The 26,789-nt window shown below is 43.0% G+C and overlaps 1 protein-coding gene across 3 annotated transcripts in view; it reads right to left on the bottom strand.

Annotated features, from left to right (window-relative positions):
* Positions 1 to 26,789, bottom strand: part of BCL11B (BCL11 transcription factor B) — a 91,031-nt gene that overhangs the window by 35,186 nt on the left and 29,056 nt on the right. For 2 of the 3 annotated variants that reach the window (XM_085317470.1, XM_085317471.1), the window contains exon 3: positions 13,327 to 13,542. The exons of the other annotated variant lie outside the window; for it this stretch is intronic. In XM_085317470.1, the coding sequence (XP_085173596.1) occupies positions 13,327 to 13,542 (216 nt within the window). The remainder of the gene's footprint in view (positions 1 to 13,326; positions 13,543 to 26,789) is intronic. 3 annotated transcript variants of the gene reach the window in all.

Raw genomic sequence — 26,789 nt, 5'->3', positions numbered from 1 at the left:
TGCTTGTGAAAAGAATGTAAAGCATCGGACATTACTAAATTGGAGACCCCACGTGGACAGACACTGTTTGTATTTGCTTTTATCTAAAAAGCTCTTTCTCTTATTGTGTGCAGGTGGATGTCATAGTTGCCTGGAGGCTACAAAAACTGATCTTGGCCTATGCAGTTCAACCTTTTTTCTCCTTTTGCTGTCTGCTTTCCACAAATCTGCATGAACTCAAACCACTAAACTTTGAGAAGCATTTGAGCTTGCCTGCCAGAAATGCTAGAGCAGTTCAGTCCACAAGTAGAAAAGAGAACAGTATCAACTTAGCTTTTTTATGGGTTGAATTAACTTTAGAATCAGGGTAGCACATGCAATACCACTGGAAACTGGACTTAGCTGCCCTTGGACAACATACTGACAAAACTTTCTGCATAAAAACCGAGACTCAATTCCTGTTTGCAATCAATCCATACAGCATTTCCTGGAGTTTGTCAATTTGAGGATAATGCTATCTTGTGTATAGATATTTCACAACCAGAGAAATGAAATGCCTGGGATACACGATAGGTGTGTGACTCTGAACTGTGTTTGGCATCCAGCATCTCTCTTTTGAAAGATAGTGATATCTCAGCAGCCTGCTCTCTAAGCCAGTGCAGACAAGGAATGGGCAGCACACGTTCATCAAACTAACATCTGCTTTCAATTCGCTTTTATAGATGTGGAATCTTTTCAACTGGACATTAATCATTCTCTACAGCAGCAATTAGATACTTGAGACAGATCAGAACAAATCAAATTAGCCTTATTTATTAAACAAGAAGTCCTAAGGAGTAAATAAAAAGGACACCAGACCATTCTGTGTGTAACGGCATAAAAAGAAAATTAAGATCTTGAAACCCAGGAGTCTAAAAGCTTTCAGGTGCTATTTTCAAAGCCTCAACTGTAACCAAATAGCAGAGGGCTCTACTGCAGAATGCCTTGTGGATTATTTTAGCAATAAGGTATAATTGGAAGGATTAATGTGAATGTAATGTTTCCCTTCCAAAAATTCCAGGAATGCTGAAATGACTCTCATCTGCACTGTATGACTCATGTTTTTAATGCTAGAACTTCATTTTCACTTCTGAGGAATTCAAGCTSGGGGAAATGTTACCACAGAAATACTCATTCAATTGACAAAGGAAAATCTCTCGCTCTTTTGCTGTGGTTTAGCCCTAAGAATCACATCTTTGGAAAATCTGGCTTGGTTCAACTTCAGGTAATGGACATCCTGMACACCAAGAAGAGAAACCGCTCTCTCTGAGGGATGAGAGATGCAGGAGATCACTGTGAGCTCAAATTCTCAAACCAGCCTGAACCAAGCATAGCAGCTTCCTGCTGCTGRGCTTCTCTTGCTTAACATGGCAGCCAGCTTGCAGCAAGCAAGATGGGGGACACTGCCTGGGACATTTGCGTGGGCATTAGTAGCAAAATATTCATAGCCTTCATGATAGATCCAACCTAGCCTAGTGGAAGCTGCACCAAATATGCAATGCTTTCTTCCTCTTTCTTTCCTTTCAACCAGGAAAAAAAAATTCTTCTGTTTTTTTAACAAGGAAACAACATAGTGTATTTGTTGGGGACAACTAGCAGTACCTAAGTGGAGAAGAGCTCTCATCATCTAGATACATATAATCAGCAGTGCTTCGGTTTTCTGTTTTGTTTGTTTTTTWAWTTTTTTTTGTGGAGGCTAAACTAAATGTTAAGCAGATGAGAAGTTTCATGATAGAATACGTCTAAGAATGGCATTACAGTTTGGCCTTCCATATGCAAAATGATCCTAATCTTTCTAGGCAACACGATCACGAAGCTGATCATCTGTTCCCATCCAGAAAGCCCCATCTCGTGGCTGGTAGCCTCTGCACTTGGAAAGCTCCGCACAGAGAGCKATTCCAGAGGAAATCCCAGGCACCATGAAGGGAGGGAACATAATTCTGCTGTGTGTCACGAAAAAATGTGCTGACTGTTTTATCGTCTCTTCTCTTAGTACCTACTCAGGGTTCCCATCAGCGGGAACAGGGTTTGCATCGGAAGGAAGAACCAGTCCGACGTCTCCTCCTCCTTCGATATCCATAGCCGAGCCTCCTCCCAAGCTAATTCCTCCCTCTCRCTTCCCTAGCTCTGCATACACCTGACTGTAATAACGACATAACATCTGGGGTTAGCTCATTACATGTTTATTACTCCTTTGTTTATTTCTTCATAAATATAAACTGTTGTTACCTGTGCAAACCTGCGCATCCAGCCCCGTTCTGGTGAGCCTTCAAAGCCCCAAACTGAAAATAGCCTAAAGATGTGAAGAATCACTGCATTTCAGTCCAAAAGGCAGCCAGTTAGCTGAGGCATTTAGAGAGAACCATTGCAACACACTGCATGTACGTATGGTTTTATATTTAAGATTTCCTGGCTCGGAGGTACTGCGTTAGCTAGTTAGATGTGGTTATAAATAGCAGCGCCTGCTAACATTAATCACAGTAATTTGGCGATGTGGCTACCAATGTGAAATTATGAAAGGCACAGGTACCTTGCAAAGCCAAGCCCAGTGTATCGCTGGCCAGATCATTTATCAGCCAGGGGAAAAAAAACTCTCCTCCATGTCTTGTGATCTCATGCAAACTGGAATCTGAGCGAGAGAGAGGGAGGAAGGGGGCTTGGTTTTGATTTGACTTGATTTTTCATTTGGTTCAATGTAACTTCAAGAAATATTAATCTGCTCCTTCATTTAATTTCATCTGTACCATTGGCCAAGAGAAATGCACTAATTTATAAGTTGAAGCAAGCCTTGAGATAATGTCACCCACCATTCATCCAAATTTGTCACTAGCATCCCATTAAAGCCGTAATTATTTTTTAATTAAAACTAAGGAAGCTGGCATGCGTGTGCCTACTTTATACATCTGTTATGGGTTAAAATAGCTTTTAAAAAATGTTTTTTTAGACCGCAGTCTTTTGTGGCCATGGCCTATGCCAAAGAAAAYGCAAACTTGCTTATTTTCTCCATGGGGCGCAACACTGCCTATGTGTGCCTGAACAGATTCGACTGGCCGTGAAAAGAATTCTAAATAAAACACAAACATGGAATTTGGCAACGCCACAGAAGCGAGCTTAAGACTAATTCCAGCATGCGGACGGCTCTCACACAGCAAGTCTGGCTCCACTATAAATGAAACCAGGCTCTGTAAAATCGCCAATAAAGTTTGAGTTAGGATTTAAAGAGACAGAGCTCTTATTCCAAGATTTAAGGAAAAAACACACACACACACGCACACGCCCCAGCTTATTAAGGAAACTCATGCTGGCCCAGTAAGTCTGCACATTGCAAGCTGTGTTTACTTTCAGCAGACATTTTCATTTAAAAATGTTAAAAGAWAAAAAGAAAAAGAAAAGAAAGCAAATGCACTTTGGGCTTGATTTTTAAAAGGGAGATCTTAAAAAAATGCTGTAATTATTACTGCAGGGATCAGTGGCAGAGACAGTAATGAATGAAGGATCTACCTGCAGGGAAGCAGAAATACTGTGTTAAAAAAGAAAGCAGTATGCAAGCTCAGGGCAGAGCAGGCGAAGGGAAAGGTGTGGATGGGAARCACCACCACGGCCAGGGCGGCCACGGCCGGAGCAGCCTGTTCTCATCCGAGAGCCCGGCAACCAGGATGTTGACTCACGCTGACTTGCTGGGAGGGTGCTATGTGCAGTACCGCCCGGCACTGCCGAGGAGAGGGTGCGCAGAACTAACCCCAGGGCACGGCAGTCCCGCGGTAACCCTCCCCTGGCAATCGCAACCGGCCAGAGGAGCCGGCGGAGAGAACAGAGACATCTGTGAAGAAAGAGTGAGAGTGAGGAAAGAGTACACCAGCAATCACTTGTCTTTACCTATTAAGGATAAAACAAGTTTAAGAAATCCCAGCTTATAATCACAAGGCATGGACTGGCAAATTTAATGGGAAAGGGCAGGGAGCAAATTAGGYAAAGCAGTGACAGTACTGTCTCCCACACATCTTTGCTCTCCCTTACAGATCTGGATGATATCAGGCCACAGAATTAAAACTAAACCTCAAGTGCCCACCTCAAACCCTGATCATCAGTCTTTTCCTCAAAAGGCAGAGAGAGGAATAGCAGATTTGCTGGCTAGAAGCCTCTAAATATTAGAAGAGCTCAGACATTTACAAGTGTACTCAACTGCACTAATGGACTTTGACAGTGGTGGTGGAGGGACGAGTGAACATCACTGTAGCTTTCACACTGCTCCTTATGGAAAAWGCAGAGAAAGTACGAAGGATACTGGGGTGGGGGGAAGGGATTTTAGAAATTTAATATAKTTAATATTTCACAACTATTCTACATATCTGTTGATCATGGTAATACAGAGTTTGGCTTCAAMAGGCTGTAGATTATTCAAGCATTCTACATTGACTGTTACAAAAGAGGCATTAGTTCAGTTAAACGGGGAGACAATGGAATTTCATTTTTTTATTAAATTATATAAGGCTTTGCACAAAGGTAAAGTCACTCATTAATCTTGTCCTCATCATAGGCAAAACCACCATGATCCTATTCCCAGTTTAATYGACCATTCACACATTTTTATAAAGGATTTGGATTAATCAGTCCATAAACACTCGCACCTAATTTTGGGGCAGTCTTTGCATTTGAAGCCTGTCTGTACCATAGTAAATGAATTTACACTCTTCCTGTTGAGCCAGAGGAGAGGATAAAACAACCCAAACCACTTCTAGAAGATGCATACTGAAATAATACTGAAATAATAACAGTTCCCTTACAAGCAAAAAAGTCTGCTGTCATGCTGAGGTCTTACTAAGTTCCRTTCATTTTTATTTTTTACCTTGTTCACCGTGGACACTTTTAAATGGTACATCTTTGCCAACAATACTCTTGATTCTTACTTAAGTCACTGTACTTCCACGGCTTACACAAACCAGATTCTCTGCTGACATTATGGCACAATGCCACTGAAGTCAAAAAACGTCTCTTAGAAAGATGCTTGGCTAAGTAGCCTGTGTGCTACTGCCGTCAATAACCAATCCTTCAGGGGACTGATAGTACGRTATGCCCTGAAAGCACCAAACTTGTCAAACAGCCATGGAAGAGATGTAAGGATCGGTCTTAGATCAGGACCTCATGTGAAATAATCTAGGTCAACACAGGACCTGTAAAGAGAGAGTCTGACACACAGAAAGAACAAGATGGAAGCTCTCCTCRAATTTCCAGGGGATGGACTGAATGTAATACACTTGTAATTGGCTCTGACTGGCCAAGTGACAAAGCATAAAAACTGCAGGTATRTTGTGTAAACTGGCCTCTCTCAGCAGAGATTCCGTATGTTATTAGCAAAGATAATAATTTAAAAAGCACTGTTCTATGGAGTGATTCCAAATGCCTGTGTCCCCTGACTGCCTTGCTTAGTGCCTGCATTAACCTCATTCCATAAGTCCCAGGACCTCTGACTCTTACAGCTGAATTCATAAAAAATGTAAGCCCTTGCTATGTGGGATTTTTGCCTGCTTCCTTCCAAGTGCATATTTTACTGACTCATTGAACCTGGCTTTCCCAATTTGTGCTACAGCAGATTGCGTTGCCTGGAAGAGGCACCCATGGAAATGGATTTATTAAGAAATAGCAAGAGGAAAAAAAAAAGAGAGCGAGAGAGAGAGAGAGATAGTAAAGGCATAGGCCACTTTCTAGCCTATCAGATTCCTATACGTATTGCAAAAAATGCTTGTAAAAAGCCTGTCCAGAAGAAAACGAGCACCAAAAAAGCATGTTCCCAACCATTGCTTACTGCTCTGTAAAAAGAAGGACCAACGTGCAGCCTTGTGCCACACAGGAGCACAATGGGGCACGTKCAAGGTGCACCAGCATGGCTTCTTGACTCAAATCACTTTCTGAACAGAAAGCATCCCATGTGAGCACAGAATTCTTCCTTTCATCTATTTTTATGAATCACTTAGGAAAAAAAAAATAAGAAAGAAAGAAAAAAAGAACCCTGGTCCCTTGAATCAGGCAGCTCTGGAGGGACACGGGTAAATTTTTGCAGAATTGTTCTGTGGCCTGAACCTCAGCCACCTCAGGAATATGTGGTCCAATTCCTCTAAAAAATGAAACAAAACAAAACAAAACAAAATCATTTCACTGTGAAATGTACAATTCCTCACTATTGCCTCTGTCTTTTCCACACTAGTTTGTGAACTAAAGAACAGTCCTCATCACAACTACTGACACCATGTGYTATAATTTGCCCTACTTCCCTTTGACACTAAGAGCTATATTTGTGCTCACAAGATTTATCTTTATTCACCAAAACTGGACAGCCAAGTTGACTTCCTGGCACACACACACACATATGAACATATTCACACATATCTGATGGAAAGTGAGAAGAAAAGTGATGACAAAARTCTACTGCTGAAGGAGTAGAAGAAACCTCATCCTAAACACGTCAGGTGCAGTTGTACAAGCTAACTGTTTGGCATATGCTAGGTACAAATGAACAACAATTTTCAAGAGTAARAACTGTAAATATCTATGCCTAGTACATCTGTATTTAAAAAAAATCAGCTTTTTAAAAACACAGTGTGCTGCTCAACCAAATGGCAAGGTATCTGACAAACAATCTTACCCCGAATTTTGCTGCTTAGTAAGTGATTGCTTCCTTCCTTCTCTTTCTGAATTTGATTTTTTATCTTTTTAAGGAAGTATTCCCCAGGAGGCATTCAGATATAACTCCCTGAAAAGACTGGAAAAGAGGTAACAGCAGAGAGAGGCTGGTCCTATACTGCAGATCACCCCTGATGACTTCCTTGTTGCTCCTGCTGCAAAAAGACAGAGAGAGTTCCCAGTCCTTTGCTGAAGGACCTTCAAAAATATATTCAAAAATATACCTGTTCCTCCTTCAGACAACTGAGAAAAAAGTGTTTCTGGGTGTGATGGCTGTCTGCATTTATGGAGGTGCCCAAACCTTGCCTACTGCACCCCACTGGTGCAGCCTTTATTGATGTTGATACTTTCTGGAAAGTATGGCAAAAAAAGCCAGGAAAAGAGGCAGCAGGCAACTTGCCATTGGGGTGCCTCTTAATGACCGATCTACTCACTCTCTTCTAGACTAATGATACTTCCAAATATTTAATGAATCAGGAGGAAAAACTGGGGATTTATTACTACACAATGAGAAAGAACAGAAATGTCCTTCCTTTCGTTTCTCATAACCTCTCCTTTTGCCTCATCTCCCACTTGATACCACAAAGTATCTTCATGCTTTAACAAAGATGGATCATTTGCTGTGCAGTCCCATGGTGCTTACCTATACTCTAAAATCACCTATCTCTAACCCAACCATCATTCAGCAAACTCCAAAAGGAAATAAATTCATCTATTCCAATAAGTAAATTATAAAATCACCTTCATCCATCTTGTTCCTATATTTTTAAACTTGATTGTGGCCAGAGAATTGCTGGCTGAGAATTATCCTTCCCCCACTCACACATACACCCTTTAAAAATGCAAAATCTAGCCCTCTATTTCAATATTTCTGATGTCAGTGACCRGTGTCGGCTCTCCCCATACAGTAACTGCTTTAAAGCGCTGCATACAGCACTGCATTAAAAATTAATTACACATGCTATTTTATTGATAGTGCATAATGTAATGAGCACCAGCTGTGCTAAACATCCAAACTCCTTTTTAAGACAGCTATAAAAAAAGAAAGAAACTGCACTTCCAAATGCTTCTCCTGTCAGAGGAGAAAAACAGCAACATCTTGGATGGATTTGAAACAGGATTCTTTGATTTAGCTCTCCATTTGGAACGTTTGAAGAGTTCAGACTCTCGGGCTCAGCGTAGTGGTATGCGATCGAGTTAACTCTCTAAATGTTGGAGCCGTTGTCTTTACTGCAGGCAATGTTTCCTTGAACCCTTTTGTCTTGAGACTACTAGATTCAGTTCCACCCGTTAATACTGCAGTTAGGAGCCTTGTTTTCTCCTTGAGTGTCTGGAAGTTGCAGGCATCCACTATTAAGCACCTTTAAATATCACTGTTGCCCCTGCTGGTGCTTAACTTTACATAATTTGGGCTTACAAAGTTACACTGATAGGGTGTCTTTCGAGAACAAAGCCTAAGTCGCATTTAAATTGCCRGCACTGCTGCTCCATGCAGCACCCTAATTTTAGCTGCCTCTTTGCTGTCTTAAAGTCCCTTCATTGTCTCTTGATAAACACATCACAAAAAATAAGTTTGTGATTAGAAAAATCTTGAGTTTAGATCAGATTGTAATATCTGGTGAGGCAGAGGAGCTGCATAGACAGGTCATATATGATTTTAATACTTGGATAGATGGATGAACACATAGATTGATAGATAGATGAAAAGACAGATACATACATACAGACTGATGCATTACCATTTTCAGTATATACATCTCTCACACATCCCTGCACTCCATAAGTGTCAATTCTACTACAGCGTGAGCTAAATATTTCATTAAAATAAATAAATACATGTAACTGTGACTAATAGGGACATCCCTCCTGAATGTTAGCCAGTACTTTATACAACCCTTTTCTTTATTCAGCAAAATGAAAAGATAAATTTACAAATGGTCTCAGGGCAACTATAGGTCTTTGTCTGCTCTCACATACATATCCCCAATTCCTCTTTCTCAAAAAGAAAAAAAATACCCAGAGCTGATCAGAAATCTCATTCTGGAGAACTTTTTTTTTTTTTTTTTTTTTTGAGATTCCACTCATCAAAAAATGAGGAGTAACATATCAGCCATCATCCTGGGACTTGATGAGTTAGGAGGTTTTGCTGGATGAGTTTGCATTCTGTGCTCTGATTACTGTTTTGTTTTCCATTGATCCTCCTGTGTTAATAAAATCCAGTCTGGAGTGAACAAAAGCTTGCTTCTTTTTCTAGTATGAAATGTGCTGAGCGCATACCATATCATTAACATAAAAGTTTTTTGAAATAATACTGCTTTCTAGACAGACTGTATTAATTGCATCAAGCTTTTTACAGCAGGGTGGTCTAATCTAGCTCTTCTTATTGGCTGACTCCAGCCATAAAACCAACACAAACTGAATACTGTGATGTAATTGAAAGAGGGGAAAATATTCTTTCGAAATCTATTATTTACTTACAGGTACTTCCTTTATTTTTATTGTTGCCTTAACCTTTGCCAAGAAAATACCAGACTAAAAGATGCAGTAAGTAGAATTTCAGTAGCCAAATAAATTGATACTAACTTTGCAAGATGACTGTGTGATTTGCAGAATGTCCAAATGACTAACACAGCTGATTCTTTGAATTAATAGGAGCTGTTTCCACTTCTCTGAGCTACAAACCCATGCCTTCCTCTATTTTAGACCTTTAACTTCACAGTCCTGTCCATTAATCACTGCTGCCCATGCCCACTCGCTGTTTTTATAAATGCAACTAAGTATCATAATTGCTCTCCACCTCCTTCTATTAGCCTTCAAGTGGGAAGAAAGCAGTTTCACTGGTTAGCTGAATATATGTGTATAAGGCGGATTTAATTATCTTTACAGAGGTATATAAAATCCTAACTCATGGGCCCAGGTCCAAAGATTCTGGATCAGGAATATATCTAAAAGCAGGCATAAGGGATAAATTATTATCTGTATCATTACCATCCACTTTGTCTTATGCCAATTAGAATTCCATTTCTAGGGCTTTTGCACTGTAGGATCTTCAGGGCAGGGACTTTTTCCTTTGGAGAGCACATTGTAAAGTGCCATGCACTTCTGTGTTGAGATTTTCAAAGCTCGTTTCTCGTTAACTTTAATGGGAAATGGGCATCCAAATCTCTTAGGCAGCTTTGACAATTTAAGCCTTAATGTACAATATTAATAAATCAGCATCATAAAAAGAGCCTTATGAAGATGTATTGTGAAAAAACAGCCCCACAAAAAGCATTGCAGTGTATGTGTGCATGCACAGAGGCATATACTTTTCCTTACATAATTATGTCTCTCAACAATCATTTACATGTCTCTGTTATGCAAAAAAAAAAACCTGTGTGCATTTTAGAGTTACGCTAAGCAGTTGCAATTCATTGAAATGAATAAAAAGCAGGCTCAAAAAAAGCATCCTAATCTGGCAAGGGGCAAAGCAAAATGAATGCTTTGCCCATTTATATTTTAGATCCAAGCTACACAACCCTGTGAATTTCATGACTCTATTCCAATTTCTAATTAAATAGGCACTAAAAACATTTAAACAGGAGAACCCAATTCAACAGGCAGAAGCCTCTGAAGCAATGAATAAATAAATAAATAAATAAATAAATAAATAAATAGATGGAGAGATTGTTCCAGATATATTTGTAGATATTGTAAAGAATCATATTGAAAAACATAGAGCTTTACTCCAGATTTCCTCATCCTGTGGTGCCTTAACACATGGAAAAGAACAAAGACGGACGAGATCACAACCAACAGCTAAAGAGAGACGCAGTGGACACCCAGACGAACTTCCCAATGCCACTTACTCTAACTACAATCAGCAGCACATTTTATAAAGATCACAAACATCTTTGAATGAAGCAGGATGACTCCCCTTTTGCACAACTGAGCGGTACTTAGCAGTGTACTAGGCAAATCTCTTATCTATGTCGGAGATTTCCAAATGCAGCAGAGTATCCCAAATTCCACAGGCAGCCAGAAGTTTAGATTCTCCAGCACTAAATTGCTGAGATTCTAAAGGACCTGATTTGTGAGTGCCAAAGAGAGATTTGGGAGTACCTGCAACTTCAAGTCTTCAGATTTGCAGCCTGCTTGAAAACTGTATTGAAAAATTCCAGGTCTTGAATTAAATGAATGCTGAAAAACAGGAAAGGTAAGAAAGGATGATGGAGGGGGAGAGGCGGGAACTATGGGTGGCTTTTGTTGAAAGAAGGAAACAGTTCCTCAGAAGCAAGGACAGGGCTGACAGAATAAAAAGCTAATCAAGTCAGAGAGACAAGCAGATCTCTAAAGCAGTAGCAGAAGACTACTGTAAATGGCTATATTAAAAAAAAAGAAGGTACAACACAGGGACCATCACTAGGTTATTAGTCAACACATAGAAATCACTTTTAATTTCCATAAAACGTTTTGAGAGCCAGAAAGATCCTGTTACTCCTGCTACAAGGTTTTAATCATGCCCAAGCCCATCTACAGTGAATGCTAAGGAAGCCAAGAAGGGGTTAAGTGATATAAGTCTCCTTTCCAAGGGGAGAAAATGTTTCTTTTAAGCAGAACTTGACCAACTACTGTCATAAACATATAGCATGCACTTTGATATAACCTATTCTCTAAGTGCCATAGACTACCGCAGTAATTACAGGAAACCAGGATAACAGGTCTAGCACTCCACAGAGCTGGCATCGTTCTCTGAGCAAACGGACAATTCCAAAAACTACCAGTGCACAGCTATAAAGTGAGAACTGAAAGCAGGTAAAGTACAAAAGCCTTGTGTTCCCATGTTCTTTAATGAGCTATTCCTTCCTTCCTTTTCTATTTTTAGTTTTACTTTCTTCCCTCTCCACTAGCTGTTGGTCTCAGAAGCAATTGGGAACCACGGGTATCCAGTTCACTGTTACAACTACCTACCTATCAGAGATATGTGTGTATATACCGTATCAGTGAAGACAGAGAAAAAGGAAAATATGAGATAAATTCCGGTTTCTTTTACTAGCTACAGGGAGGAGGGAAGAGGGGGCACTCAGCCGGCAGACAAGGGGCTATCTGACCTTCTTGCACAGAGTTCGCCACTCAGAAGAGCCCATTTCTACATTTGTTCCAGGCCAGTGTCCATCTACTGAGGTCAATGAAGCAGAGCTAGATTAAAACACCATCCACCCCCCGCCCAGTGAGCACAGCAACTTAGATAGGAAATCAGACAAAATCCCCTGGATGCTTTGACTACACAACACTGTGGAACGTGTCGCTCCAAGCCCAAGCTTGTGCCCCGGCCAAAGAGGTAATGCGCAGACTGAGCCTCACCCAGAGGGCCACRGCAGCCTTCCACAAACTGCCTGTGCATCGCATATGGATCTAGAAAAGGGCTCTGCAGAGTGTGTTCAGCCTCCTCCTGTGCATATTTTGTCTTTCAAGACACGATTTCCAAGACGCAAATTTAAATTCCGTGCAAAACTTTTTCTCTTATTGCATCAAATAGGCATGCACACAGATATTTTCATGAGATAAAGTGTGTTGTAGCCAGGTGGTACCTGTGCTTGCAGAAGGAAAAAGCTGTGCAGAGMAAAAGTTATGGCACCTTCAGCGTGACATGAGGAGCCATTTTCTGAAGGCTTTACTCGTAACAGACTTTGCTCTCTGCCTAAATTCTTCGGTCCTTATGCATTACTTGTCCAGCATCATTCTGTGGACTCCCTAGAAAATACCCACGTACGTGTGCATGAAGGAGGGCTGCAGGGTTTGGCCCACCACAGCGTAAGCAAGTAAGCRCTTGAGGAATTTGCCACAGCTGTATTTTCTTTGAAGCCCTCCCCATTTTCACCTCTCCAGTGCTCCGTTCACCACAGACCCAGTCTTGCAACTGAGCTACACTCAAAAACACCCACTGATTTCAAAGAGATCGCTGGGTCTGAAATGATGGGGTCTGGCAGCAATCTGTCAGTGTCCTCTCTGGATAGCTCAGTGCACCCTCATTTCCACAGCACTTTCCCCTCCTTGTGGTGGCAAAAGTCCGGCATCCAAAAGGAACACAGGAAAAGAAAAATGATAGAGAGGCATGTGTGGCAAGTTACCAAGGAGCATTTTCTGAAAGCGAGGGAGAAAACTCCATGGAGCAGATACATCCTGCGTGCACATGGACTCTGAGGAAAGCCTTTAATATGAATGATTTGGCAGGGGGGGCGGGGGGAAGAGGACCTCAGATGTTAAATGTTATCCAATTAAGCTTAAAATAAACAGCCCMGAGAGATGAAATCTTGATACCAGGGTATCACATTATGTGAGGATTCTCAGACATTTGTTCACAACGTGGCATAAACCGACCAGTCGCGGGCRCTGGTGACATCTCAAAGCGGGCAGACAGGAGGGCAGGGAAGGGGGAAGAAAGGAACGGAGTCACACACGCCGTCCCGCTCCCCGTCCTCGCGGTGKCGGGGTGGGGGGAAGGAAGAAGGGGGCGGGGGACGTTCAGGACATTTCCACTGCCTTCCCCACACAACCCAGCGAAGGCAGCTCGCCCACAGTAACGATGACATCACTTGGCAGCACTACTGACCTTCAGATAGCAACAAAAAAAAAAAACGTTTCTATTACCTGACAACTGACAATGACATCCAAATGTGCCTGACGTCTCAGTCTGAATCTCAGTCTGAGTCCCGCCAACTGAGACTGCACGTGCACCACAGCAGGGCAGGCTAAGGCAGGGCGGGAGAGAGGCCAGTGCGCGGAGAGGTGACGTGATCACTGATGTGTGAGGGTGGGAGGAGGCAGCTATGGGAGCCCCCGGCAGGTTTGCAGGCCTGGACGGCCCTGGAGAAAAAACAATAGAAAAAACTGTCAGTCGGATCTAAGTTTGAAGGGACAGAGGAGGCATCATCAGGGAAAACAGGCGAGGTGGGGGCTGACTGCCTAGCTCACTACCCACTGCGTCTGAACCGATTTCTGGGTCAGGCTGAGACTGGCAAGACTCACTCGAAGGCCAGGGAGGAGAAACAGGCTGGGGGGAAGAGCAAGAAGAGACCTCGGGGAACGGCGAAACCCCCGGGCGCTGCACAGCGCTCTGAACGCACGGCCGGGCCGGGAGGGGGCGCGGAAGGGGGACGAAGCGGCCGTGAGGGGGCCGGAGAGAGGGCGGCCGCGGTGCGGGGCAGAGCTGGAGGCGCTTGACGTCGCCACCAGCGCTTGCTTAGGGACCGAATCAAAAAGGGGATTATTGTTTTATGGCTGTGTTAACGCGTTTAACTGACACAAGACTGGGTAGGCTTTATGCCGAGCTGCTGCTGAAGCGGGCTCGACACACCAGCGCAGGCAAAGTGCAGCGACTTGGAGCTCAAACGGCTTCACGGAGGTGCCAGGAATCCAGCTCCCGGAGCAGAGCTTTCATGGGCCACTGTGTCGCCTTCCCATTTGAGCTGCAGCCAGGTATGCATTTTGCATGCCCCGATTGTGCAGACAACTTCCCTATCGAGCCTCTAAAGAACGGAGCAACCTTTTTCCTAACAGCTAAAAAAAATGACTTTGCATCCTCCAACTATCTTATTTTAAACCCATCTAGGAATCACCTGCCATTTAAGACCTGTATTTAGAATTTTCTCCTGCATCACTAGAAACACTCACTCCTCCTGGCACCAGCTCAAAAAAAAAAAAAAGAGCTCCGTGGCTTCAAAAATTAAAATGTAAGTCATAAATATCTATATACACCTGCACAAATACAAACAGGCAGATACGCACCGACACACACATGGTCACACACACACACTGGCTGGCACAAATGAACAGTTTTAAAGAAAAGTTGCGAGAATAGCACAGCTTTACATCCACTGAGCATGCAACTCTGTTTATTTAAAAGTATGCCTTCCATTTAATTACTAAATAAAGGGTAGCTACTAATCAAGGGCAGTTTCTAAATGAAGATATGTGGTGGAGTGGCCGCCATTAAAAAGCTGGCATTTGCCAATAGTTACCGCACAGTGGTGGATCAGAAACCACAGTTTCCCCCTTTATTTAGATCAGGAAATGTGTGTGCTAATTGTGGGGTATCTTTTGGCAAACGCTCTCTTTTTTTTAATGGCAGCAATTCTRCTTGTGCATCCATGTGCACCTCGCATAAACATGCAAACATCATGGCAACGAGAAGAAATATTTTCCATGCTCCAACATTAGGAATACAACATTTTATAAGGGAGCCTCTCCACCTCAAGAGTCCCGATTTGGAAACTAGGCCTTCATGTTGATCTGACAGCTACACATGTGAAGCAAACAGGGATATTTCATCCTTGGCACAGCATCCAGCACTCTAGTCTGCAAGGACTGCATTTGATTTTGTCGTTTATCTTAAATGGCTAAGAGACCACCAGTGCAAAACATTTGTGTGAAGCTTTTGCCAAAACCACAAGTGAAGAATCTAAATTCCCTGTATAAATACTTGAGCTTCAAGCATCAAGGACGAAATTTGTGCTCTTTTGTGAGGACTGTTTTTAAATAGAAGCCATCTCTGTGGCTCAAGGGACAAGGAGGGATTTTTTATTTTGGGGGCTCAGTTATTTGGCTTTAGTAACCGTTTGATCTCCCTGGGAATATTACACAACCAGGTAACAATAACTACCATCTAAACTGTACCTGTGTTACCTTCTGGAAACAGATGTCAGATGTGAGATTTTTTTTTTTCTCTATGTAGAGGAGCCGTTCCACTGCTCTAGCAACTTACGTGAATACCAAGCTTTTCTATAAAACAAGGAAAACCTAAAAAAGATTCCCTCCAATTACCTAGCAATTGTATTTTGCATAGATAATGATATAAAAATAAGTAGGCTACTACAGGTTAGGTCCAAGCTCTGCATTTGTAATCTGCTTTTAGAGTAGGACCACAGGGCAGCTATGATTTAGGTTACACCGAAATGTATCTGTGGTCCCACCATAACTACGGGCACATGTCCTGCAGTCACTCAGCCCTCTGCACACCATGATGCTGTACTACAGCTCACAACAGGGTTTTGAAGCAGCCGGTCACACAGAGGAACCGTATGAGGCCCATCAAGTGCACCATTAACCACAGCTGCATTCATTTTAGTGCAGAGGTGCATGGGTCCTAGCATGCAACATTACCCTGAAAGCAACTCTCTCTCCTCTCATCCCAGTGGGCCCCACCTTTCTGTTAGCAATGAAGTTAATCTGCACAGCCCTGTGGCTTTTGAGAAGACGCTGAGAGCTCATCACATGGGCACAGTGAGGACCTCCCTGCTGTCACCCAACATGTTTCCTCTAATGTGGAAAGGAAATTAAGGTTTCAAGTAGGAGGTGTCTAATCATCTGGGGGAWAGAGATCCTATAACAGTCTTCCAATAGAGGTAGCAGGGGAAAGCCAGCAATCTGTTTTAACAAACTGCCTAACACATTTATGGAAAAGACTATAGGATGTGGTTGCCAGTGAAGAGATCAAACTGAATTTGTAACTCTCAAGGTCCCTTTCAGCCCTTTGACTCGTATACTAGGAATTTTAAAATTGCTAATCCGGTGCCAGAAAGGAAAGGTGAGATATGGAAGAAGGGAAAGAAAGAACAAAAAGGGGTTCTGGTAGATCTTCAGAGAGTCTCACCGCTACAGCATAAGTAGCAAGAAACAAAGAGCCCAGGACTTCCAGACCAGAAGGCCAAGTCTGCCCCTATGGACAACTTCAGACCAAGTGATGCCTCCTCTTCTTTGCTACCACTTTGCTAAAAAAGGATTTGCTTTTTTATTTGTTTTTAGTAAGTCACAAATAACAGGCACCCCTATAAAATCAGTGTGGCAAATCATGAAGAAGGAAGGGAAAGGACRGAAAATAGGAGAGCACCACTGTTAGATATGCTACACTTCTTTACAGTTACAGAAAGATTAACAGTGGTATTCAGAAATACTCAGCGTGTGTTTTCTAAGAATATGCCTGGGTTTTATCCCTCCAGCTCCTTTTCTGTGAGATTCTTCTGCATAAAGATTCTGTCTAAAGCTGAAAATGAATGTGAGGGCTCTACCCCTTTTCAGCTTAACAAGTGATAGATATGCATAAAAAAGATACATGTAGCTAGATAGAAAGAGAGATGCTTGTCCTAAAGTGATACTAAGAGTTCTCCACTCAACCCACACAATACCAGATGAGGGACAGCAGCAAATCTCTGGAATACTATGGCCAATCAACCACATTGTGTTACACGCTGGTTTTAAAAAGAAAACACTCCTGTGAGCCACTGGCTGCCACAAAGGGCACAACCATAACCTGCACTAATGGAAAGCCAAACGCAAAAAGAACTGTGTTGCAATTTTAGAGGCTGTTTTGGAAAATACGACCCAGTTGGGGTGAGCGGGCAMACACGTGCAGTTCTGTATCTCCACACACACGCTGACAGAATGTCTGAGGCRTAATTCTCCTCTTGGATCAGCACTGGGAAATCACTCACCTGCACTGCAGATCTCAATTACTTATTCTGCATGGATGCGAGGGGAGTTCTGCACGTAGCAGGAGTGTGAAACATGCAAAGGGACTGTCACAGTGTAGATAAAAGATCTGCATTTCTGATAGCAGAGGAGGATTTTGTCCTTATGCTTTAGAACGGCTTAGCATGTATTTTTTGCATATACACAGCAGCAGCTCACGGGTTATGCCAGCTCCCAGGCACTGCTAAGAGTAATTTTTTTGTTCTCTGCTATTCTTAAACTTGCAAAGAAGAAAATAAGGTAAATTGGACATGACCCCAGAAGATGGAAATGAACATAAGAGCCTAGATGAGCACAACAAAAGCCACAATCAAGGCATAAACTGCATCCTTTTGTTGTCCCTCTCTCTGAGCCTAGGCATGACTGGCCATATCATATGGTATATGTAAAACACGCTCCTTAGGCACATCTGCAGAAAAGCCCCTGAGCTAAGCACAAAGATGGAGCTGCAAGTAGCATTCACAATGTCCCATCTGAGTCGTTCAGACCAGAGGACCTGATTTTAATTTAAGAGACCTTGCTTTACATCTTACATTGTGTGTAAATGTGGCCACATATAGCTATGTACCTGGTGTGTCTCTCAAGGTGTTGTATGTTTGCCTTGGTGCGTGGCTATGTGCATATCTGCACAGGCAGACAGGCAGCGTCCATGCTGACGTGTAAGCCACCTAACAGGACATGAACCAAGTTTTTCTCGCAATGGAAAATCAATCAGTATCTCGTTAGAGACCAAAGTTCATTTCCATTGTTAAAAAGAACTCTCTTTTAATATAAAGAAAACATCAGTCTAAAGAGTGCTTGRCTAAAAATTCAGGGTGCAGGCTGCAGCCGCATTCCTGCCCTGCGCCCACGATGGGTTCAGGGAGAGTACTGCAGCTGTTCTGAGACAGAATTTGCATGTACCATTGCAGCAGCCTTGAACAGAGACATCCAAAAGAGCAAGACAAATCTACTCCCTAATCTCTTCAACAGATTTTTCCAAGCTTTTCCTGAAACAAGTTATTTCATCTGTAATGCATCCTCTCATATGCACTGTTCCCACCCAATATTTTACCTAATCTTTCTACCATGTCTTTTTACACAGACACCAGCAGAGTTGACAGAAGGAAACGCATGCCCACACATGTGCATACACACATGCGTATGCACGCGYGCGCACAGGGTACTGAGACACAGTGGCACAAACATTTCCAACAGCAACTAGCAGAGCAATGCACGCTCATCCTGCGAGTGGCAGACGCACAGAGAGTTCCCCGGTAAAGGCAGAAAGACAGGACGGCATACGCAGCTACGCTGGTACCTGCACTCAGGCACACACCATCCAGCTCACACCCAGACATGCCTGCACACCCACCTTTACCTCTTCCCCCCAACACGCACAGCAGTTTTGGAACAGTTCTCCTGCACTGACTTAGGATGTTCTGTTAAGACCACAACTTCGCTTGAGCTGGAAATTGAAAGGCTGAGTTGGAGAGAGAAGAGGGAGGGCCGGGAAGGGATTTCTTGTTATATTTTGTTCAAGGATTTTTTTTTTTTTTTTGGCAGACAAGGATTCCCTTTGAATTGATACATTTCTTTCTTCCAAGAATTTCAAATGATAATGTATAAATGAGTCATAGATCAAGAACAGCGACGTGGTGAGCAAGAAGGAGAAAGAGTGAGTGAGGGGCACTGGCACAGAAATTTGACAGTACCCCAACTCCCCCCCTTCCTCCCCCCATGCCAAGACATTAATTCTCACAAGTCGGAGAAAATTACTATGCATGAATGCAAAAAGCATGATCAGGAGTAATTAACATGGCTTCATATGCAAATTTTATTAATGCAGAAGTACAAAGTCATTATGCAAATGAAACTTACGTCAACTCTCTTGACAAATATTCATCTCTAAAGCTCAAGTTTCTCCCTTCTATTTTTTTTTTTTTTAATTTTTGGTGTAAAACAAAACACACAAAAAAAAAGTGACGAGGACTGTTTGACAAGTTTGCAAAGTTGTTTTTCAACCGGCGAAATTTATTCTTGCATTGTTGATATTTTTTTGTTGTTGTTGGCAGGTACACGACAGCTCATGGAGCAGAGAAAGGGAGGGATGGGGGAGCGAGAAAGCTACCAGCAGCAGGCAGCCAATCAAAACGCCAGCGGCTGTAATGAGCGCGATTGATGACTGTTTGGCTTTACTGCAGGGTAATGAACTAGAATCCAGTCTGAGGAGGAAAAAAATATGAATATTCATGAAGCTGTGCTCCTGCCTTTGATGATTAAAGAAATTTTTAATATTCAAATAAGCGCTTGCCAAGTGATTAACAAAGAACAAGCACGCAGGAATATGGAAATGGAGCTGTGGAAGATTTGGGAGTCACAGTCTGTGCAGTAAAGACAGCAAAAAATTTTATAAACAAGATAGGCAGATAACCCAATTCAAATCTGAGCAAATAAAGGGGGGAAAATCCAGTTCTTTTTCATCACTTTGGATATTGTATCAGTCACTTTGTTTTAAAGTGCAAAGGAGAATGTAATCAACCTGTTCAGTAAGATCAGGGGAAAAAAATCCATACCCTGAGAAACCCAACCCAGCAATTACAAAGTAAGCATCCTGGGTGAGAAGCTGATAAGAAAACGATGGCTAGGTCTGCCGTCTGCTGTAGGCTAGTGCTTTCCGAAAGCATTAGTCTGCCCGACACTGAGAGCCCACCAGCTACTGAGAATCTCCAACTTGTTGTATATGACAGGCAGGACTCAAAAGTGTCCTGAAATAACTGAAGCCAGTCCCTGCAGTTTAATCCCCTCCACCGGCTAGGGCACACATAGCTACGCTTGTCCACTGTCGGGSGGGAGGAGGGAGGGAGTGCAATAGAAAAAAGAAATATCATTGCCAGAAGGAAAAAAGAAAAAAAAAGTGGAAAAGGAGGCTGCAGGAAGGTCTCAACTATCCACCCTGGTAATCAGTTGGTAAAAAATGTGCTTTCCATGTCTGACTGAGAAAGGTCCTCCCCTCCCCACAGGTTTCTGAACAAGGATTCAAAAATCCAGCCACATTACAAAATGTCTGATAAGTTCAGGCTCTCGCAGTTTAACAGCTTCACACTGAAGCACATAATAACAATATCAGCTGCTAAAATGACTTTCCAGTTAAAATATATCTAATTAGCAGCCAATGACATCCTTTTTCTTCTTTTTCGGAAAAGCAGATAACTTCATGTCTACCTTATACAAAAGGGAATATGGTTAAGCTCTTTCTGTCTCTCAAAGAACAGAGTAAGGACGTCTTCAAACTCTTAGGGCATTAGGAAACCAACTCACCTTCTTTGTTATTAGATCCTGGGGTTTCACAGGCCTGTTTGGCTTTTCTGCAGATCTTTAAAACCTCTGGTTAATTATTTCCTATTTTAAAAATCTAAAGAAAGCATAGTCTAGGCACCATTTAATAATTAGCTGATGTCTTCAGAACGTAACATTTCGACTCCACTTAAAATATATATATATGTAACATGAGGACAACGCTACAAGATGCACAAAATGGCCATGACTGGAACCTTCAGAGTTGCAGAGAAAACACATCATGGAGCTAATGGGATTTCCCCCTCCCCCCTCCATATCTGCTCCATTTCTAGAGATACAAAAATATTCACTATTTGCGTACCGCAGGAAAGAAGGGGGGGGGGAAGAAAAGAAATGCCTAAATGTAAGTAAAGGTACGGTTAAACACCATGCAGAAGTACTGCTGAGAGTCTTTCCCCTGAATAATGCCAAGACMTTTCGAACATGCCTGTTGTCTCTAGGTGTGTGTGGGAGGGTGAAGTGTTATATTACATAACATATATGCTGCAGCGGCTATGCACAGCGACACTGATTAAAAAGCTTGACAGTGAAACTCAGCTTTCCATTTCCTGGCTTTTGGTAGTTTGCATCAGACCCTTAAACACCGTAAATGTTATCTTTTGTCTGTGAGATGCTTTGGCTTTATTTTAATCAATGCTTTTTCTCTTTTAATGACACAGAAGCAACTAACAGCTCATGGAGTTAGTTGCTTTGAAGCTCTTTTTTYTAAATGGCAGTTCAGTCCTATCACATAAATGTGAATACTTAATATTTCTGTCACACGTTTTCTTTCTTTCTTTAAAAGCACTCCATTTACATATTTCTGGAGAATAATGATACTTCAGCAGGGCAGGTGAACATGCATTTCAGCACATGGAGTCGATGTGGAAAAGTATTAAGAGTCAATATTGTAAAAATCAGCCTCTAAATTTCAGCGTCTTGAATTTAGCATGCAGCTGTGGTTGCCTGTCAGTAGTCGGATGCTGTAATAATAATAATAATAACAACAACAATAATAACAATAATAATACGCCTTTCATTTCTCTAGTGCCTTCCACGCAAAGATCTGGAAGCACTTTGCAAAGATAAATAAACCGAGCTTGGAACACCCCGTGTGGTTAATAAACATCTTAATATATCTAAATACCCTGTTCTGAGCGCGCAGCGCTTCTCACTGCACAGAAGTCTGCGTTTGGGAAGGTCCGCACCRGCGCGCTGTGCCTCGCAGGCTCCCCCAGCGAGGGCAGACCCCGGCACACACGTATTTTTGCACTTACCTAGCAGACCACGTGCACTCCCAGGAGCAGCCCCCCCCCACCCGCAAGGCTGCGTTTCAAGGGCCAAAAGCCGCATTTTAGGAAGCTGGGTGCAGGGTCTTGGCCACCCCAAGCAGCCGGGCCCGGGGGCTCCCGCTCCTGTCCCCTCCTTGGAGCAAAACCACGGGGGTAACCGAACATCCTCGCTTACCCCGATGAAGGCTATGGGGAAAACGAGGCCACGGGGGCTGAATGCGGCCCTCGCTCCCCCCCGCCACGCTCGGTGCTGGCTCCCCCGTCCCGCCGGGGACGCGGCCGGCGCCGCGCGCTGCAGCCCCAGGACCCCCCGGACCGTCGCTGCCTAACCAAAACCACGATAATCCCCCGGTCTGCGGGGTCCGTTTTCCAGCCGGCACAAGGGGCTGGCAATAAACGGTGCATCGATTTTGCCAACTTTGCTCCCCAACTCCTGTAATTGCGTCTTGGGGAGTTTCGATGGTTACAGAAACCCTTGTGGGACTGATTTTTTTTTTGTCGTTGTTGTTCTGATTATACTGTGAATATTTCTATGCACCAGCAAATATTCTTGATATCATTAAAACATATATAAGCACCCCAAATAGACGATCACAGCAATTCAACAGGCCCTGGAATTAATAAAGGAACGCAGTGGGTGGAAAGAGTGGTTTCAGAGGACTGGTGCAAAGGCAAAAATATGTGCAAGCAGTCAGAGAGAAGCACTGCTGCCAGTCACCTAAGAGCTRGGCCACGARAGTACRGCCAGGGGGCTACAAGGAAGGAGCYRAACTGGTCAGGGAAGAGCCACAGGTATCCCGGAGCCGCAACGCAGCCGGGCTCACCCCGACGGGGCCGCGCGGGACTGAGCCCCTTGGCAGCCGYGCACAAGCATCCTCGGGCAGCGCACGGCCCCTGCGGAAGACACCAGCAGGAATTTGCTGCTCCAATGAGCATGTCCTCCCTGCTCTAAACTTTGCCTTCTATTAATATTTTCTTTTTTTTTCCCCCATGTAACCAAAAAAAAAAAAAATCAGTGGTGGTATTAGGTAGAAGCGAGACTTTAGGAGCTCTTCAGCTATTTGGTAGCAAAGTGAACTCCTGGGCATGAGGGAACTTGAGGAAGGAGATGAATGGTTGAAGTCACTCTACCCCTCCATGCCTCAGTCTCCCCATCTGAGCAAACTGGCTAAGGACATCACCTTGATTTCRTTAAATGTCCTGGAAACCAAAAAGACTCTGTACGAGCAATGTACGAAACAGCAGCACTGTTAACCGTATCGCTGCTAGAAGTGGAAGGAGGGCCACGGGCTATGTCGAGGGCTCTGCAAAGCACGGATCGATATACAAGCACGAGTTTCTCGGGGAAGAAGCAGCTCCTGTTTTTTCTGGCTCACCCCTTGCCAAAAGCAATGTAAATGTAAGCACCTTGTAAATGCTGAACTTCAATGTGAAAAACAGTTTACCTGTCTAGTCTAGGTGAATGAGCACTTTACACTATAACTAATTTAACACTGCGGGTGCGTGTATGCACATGGCGATGGGTTCCCATTAATTTGCACATTTATAATTCGCCAATTTACCCTTGTGCACAGAGCACTGTTCACATTCAGCAGAGCATTTCACTAATACCCAGCAAACTTAAACAAGCAAAGCAGAGCAAGCAATCTTAAGAAACAAAAAGGCAACAGATTTTTAAAATGAGGATTCCCTTTGAGTTTTGCATCTCCCAGGCGAAAAGCATTGCAGCCATGTGTGTACAAGTAGGCTCAAGTTTGATAACTGAAACTGTCAAATTAAATGAGCAGAGCAATCAACTGGAGACTGTAAAACAATCCACCAAACAAGGGGAACCCGGAGGATCTGCAACTTCAGTCCTCAGTTTACTGGACAACAGTACAACTGAGTAAATAAAGAATGTGCTCTGAACAGAAGAGATGCTAGGAAGTTAACCAAACAAGTTGGTTTTGATTAAGGAGAGAAAGCAGACAAATAAACCAGCAACCAAAGAATCTAGTTCAGGCTATTATGTAAGTTAAAAAAGGGAAATAATCTAGAATGAATGACATTTCGTTTGCATGAGGAAGCATGTTGCAAACCTGCAGCATAATCCTGCTGCTAATAACACAGTGAGAAGTTTTATCTGAAGAAACCAATACACACAGAATTTGGCCTGTTACAAGTATTAATTATATGGGATGACTGAACCCTACCTGGAGAGGTATATCTCGAGTACAGTAAAAATAACCCCTTGTTCCTTGCAATATGACACTACTATGAGCAAAATCAACTGCAAGAAAGTAAGAACCATTTTGAGTACAGGGCGTTCTTTCATGGGTCTATTTTCTCTGGACCAGTTTCTTCCATCACTCCTAATTCACCAATGTATTTATACAGAACAGCATCCTTCCACATAAGATAAAACTGTAAGACAAAAAGACTTTTTACTATCAGATCTGCTTGAAATGGAAGCCAAAGATGATTACTTAGGAAAGTGTATTTATAAAAATAAATGAGAACAAAACAGAGATACTGTACAAACCAAAGTGAAGCAAAAGACATTCTTTAAAGCCATGTTCAGAATGAGACCGTTATATTAAATTCATACTTATCACCCCAGTAAATAAAGGCCAGTTTTGTTTTGTTTTTTGATGAAAATGTCAATACAGTCAAACGGGAGCTTAGTGCTCTAACCAAATCTTTCTATAACCTCTTGCATTACAAGCAAAATCACTAAAATGTCACCAACTGAAAATATTGAACTGGGCTGTAATTAGTTTCAACAAAGTAGTCCTTTTAACCCTAATTTTCTACATGTGGATGGCATTTCTGAAGTAAGTATTATGAACCTTCTTTAAGTACAAGTAGAATCAAATTGTAAAGCCACAAGCAGTGATCTAATAATTCTTCCTCTAAGCGTCTCTTATTTCCCTGTAATAAATTTAAATCAGTTTCTCARTCTCTTAACAGGTGATCAAAAAAATATGTCCGCTCACCTAAACCATCACAACAAACTTTATTTTTTAAATAACACTCCAATCACTAATATAATAAAGACTGTTATAACAAGTTAGCACTGATATCATTATTCCTTATGATTCAATATTCTAATGACTGGCTGTAACAGAGGTTTATGTTCTGCCGAGGTTTATACCACTATTTAATGTAATTAAACAAACTGACAGCCGAAGCCTCCATGGAAATATCATTTCTATCGCAGAGTATTCCCACCAGAAATTCAGAGGAATCGTAACATGCAAACTTTGATTCTGTTTTATTTTTTTCCTCTGTTCTGAAACTGCTCTGGCATTTCTTGGACTTAGTAAAGTGGAAGAAGGAATTAATTTGGCTTCTGAAGACACAGTGCTATTGACAGCACTAATAATCTATGGCAAATACCCAGCTTCGTAAAGGCGCAAGGACGCGACGCTGCGCGAAGGAGCCGTGCCCGGTTCCCGCGCCCCGTCCCAGCCGCGCAGCAGCCTGGTAGCAGCGGGCAGCAGGACCCCTGCCAGCCCCGGCCCTCAGCCACAACTGCAGCAGYGGCGGGGCTTTAGGAGAACTACAGAAACATCATCCATCCCAGATCCCTGTTCCCACTGAAAGCAGAATGAAAGCTCCTCTGGAGGCAAGATAATGCCCTTCCGTTGTGATCAATAAGTGAACACATGCAACGCTCTAATGGGGAAAAGAATCTCTTCTCCTTTTTTTCCTAATTTTAAAATGCAACAGGGAGAGTCCGCAAGGTTTCTGATCCTTGTTACACTCGCACCTGGGATCAGAGGCATCCGCGGTAACAACATAAAGGAGAATGGGACCATGCCCATGCGACTAGAAAAGTTGCTAGCGGGAGTCGGAGAGGAGCGCTTAACACCCAGGGAGGTATCTGTCGCTTGCCAGCGGAGTAGTTGCCTTCTGGGCCACGTTCACCTCCACTCGCTGCAGCTCCCCTGCTGATGACAGATGTTCCCCCAAGATAAATATAGCTGCGCACGGGGTGCAGCTCTCCGGCCCTTGCTGCAGCCCTCCCCGGAGGGAGGCTCTCGCCGGGATCGGCAAGAACAGCAGGTGAGAGGCCGCAATCTGCAGCAGCCGAGCTGGCGAGCCGGCTCGGTCAGGACAGAGGCTGAGCTGCCTTTCACACCCAGCTGTGGAGCTATCTGCAGAAGCAAAACCCCCGAAACAGGATCCACTCCCATGGGGAGGGGGGCGGAGGAACGGTAACGAGAAAGGAAAAATGTCTGGTTCTTATTATTGCTCTCTCCAGTGCCTTCACCTCCACAAACAGTCTTTTTAAAAGGGAGCTTCTGGAACAGAAGTTCAAGTTTCCTTAATCTGGGCTCCTGAATCGCCAGGATCTGGTTACGCTTTCTCATTCTGAAGATTGTAATACTTTTATTTTATATCCTAATATCGGGGTGGGGGGGGGCAAAAGGGGAGAATCACGGTGTCACTGAAAAAAGAAGTCACCGGGTTTTGCAATCCAGCAGCTTCCTTGGCAGAGAGAAGTGCTGGTTGGCATAATCCGCTCATTTGACAAAGTACTATTTCTGGGCACGCACTCAAAAACAGGTAGGAAGCAAATGCTGAGAAATAAGGAAGTAAAAACAGCCGACAGATTTTTCACTACCAAGAACGCCAAGAGTAAACATGATTTATTTAGCTGTGTTTAACGTGTCTCTTCTGCACTAGACTGCAGAAATCTGCTTGCATTTAGGGAGGGAGGAGGAGGCGGGGGGGGAGGGGATGGAAAGGGAATCCATTACGGCGCTCCGCTCGTACTTTCTGAATTGTTCGGTCACACAGTTTTATTGAGCACAAGTATTTTCTAGCCCAAAATATATTCATGTGTCAGAAGAAAGCAGCACTAATCTGCTGTTAATTAACAAGCTGCTGCTAACAAAAGATGAAGGACCCAATCCATGCAAACAATATTTACGTGGGTGTCGCATGATTTTGCCACAGATCTTTTCTTCTCTTCCTCTCTTTCTCTCCCCC

The sequence above is a fragment of the Rhea americana genome, unplaced genomic scaffold (assembly GCF_003343005.1).
Source record: "Rhea americana isolate MKP2758 unplaced genomic scaffold, rheAme1 scaffold_5, whole genome shotgun sequence".
NCBI lineage: Eukaryota > Metazoa > Chordata > Aves > Rheiformes > Rheidae > Rhea > Rhea americana.
This window is presented reverse-complemented; position numbering and strand designations above follow the sequence as displayed.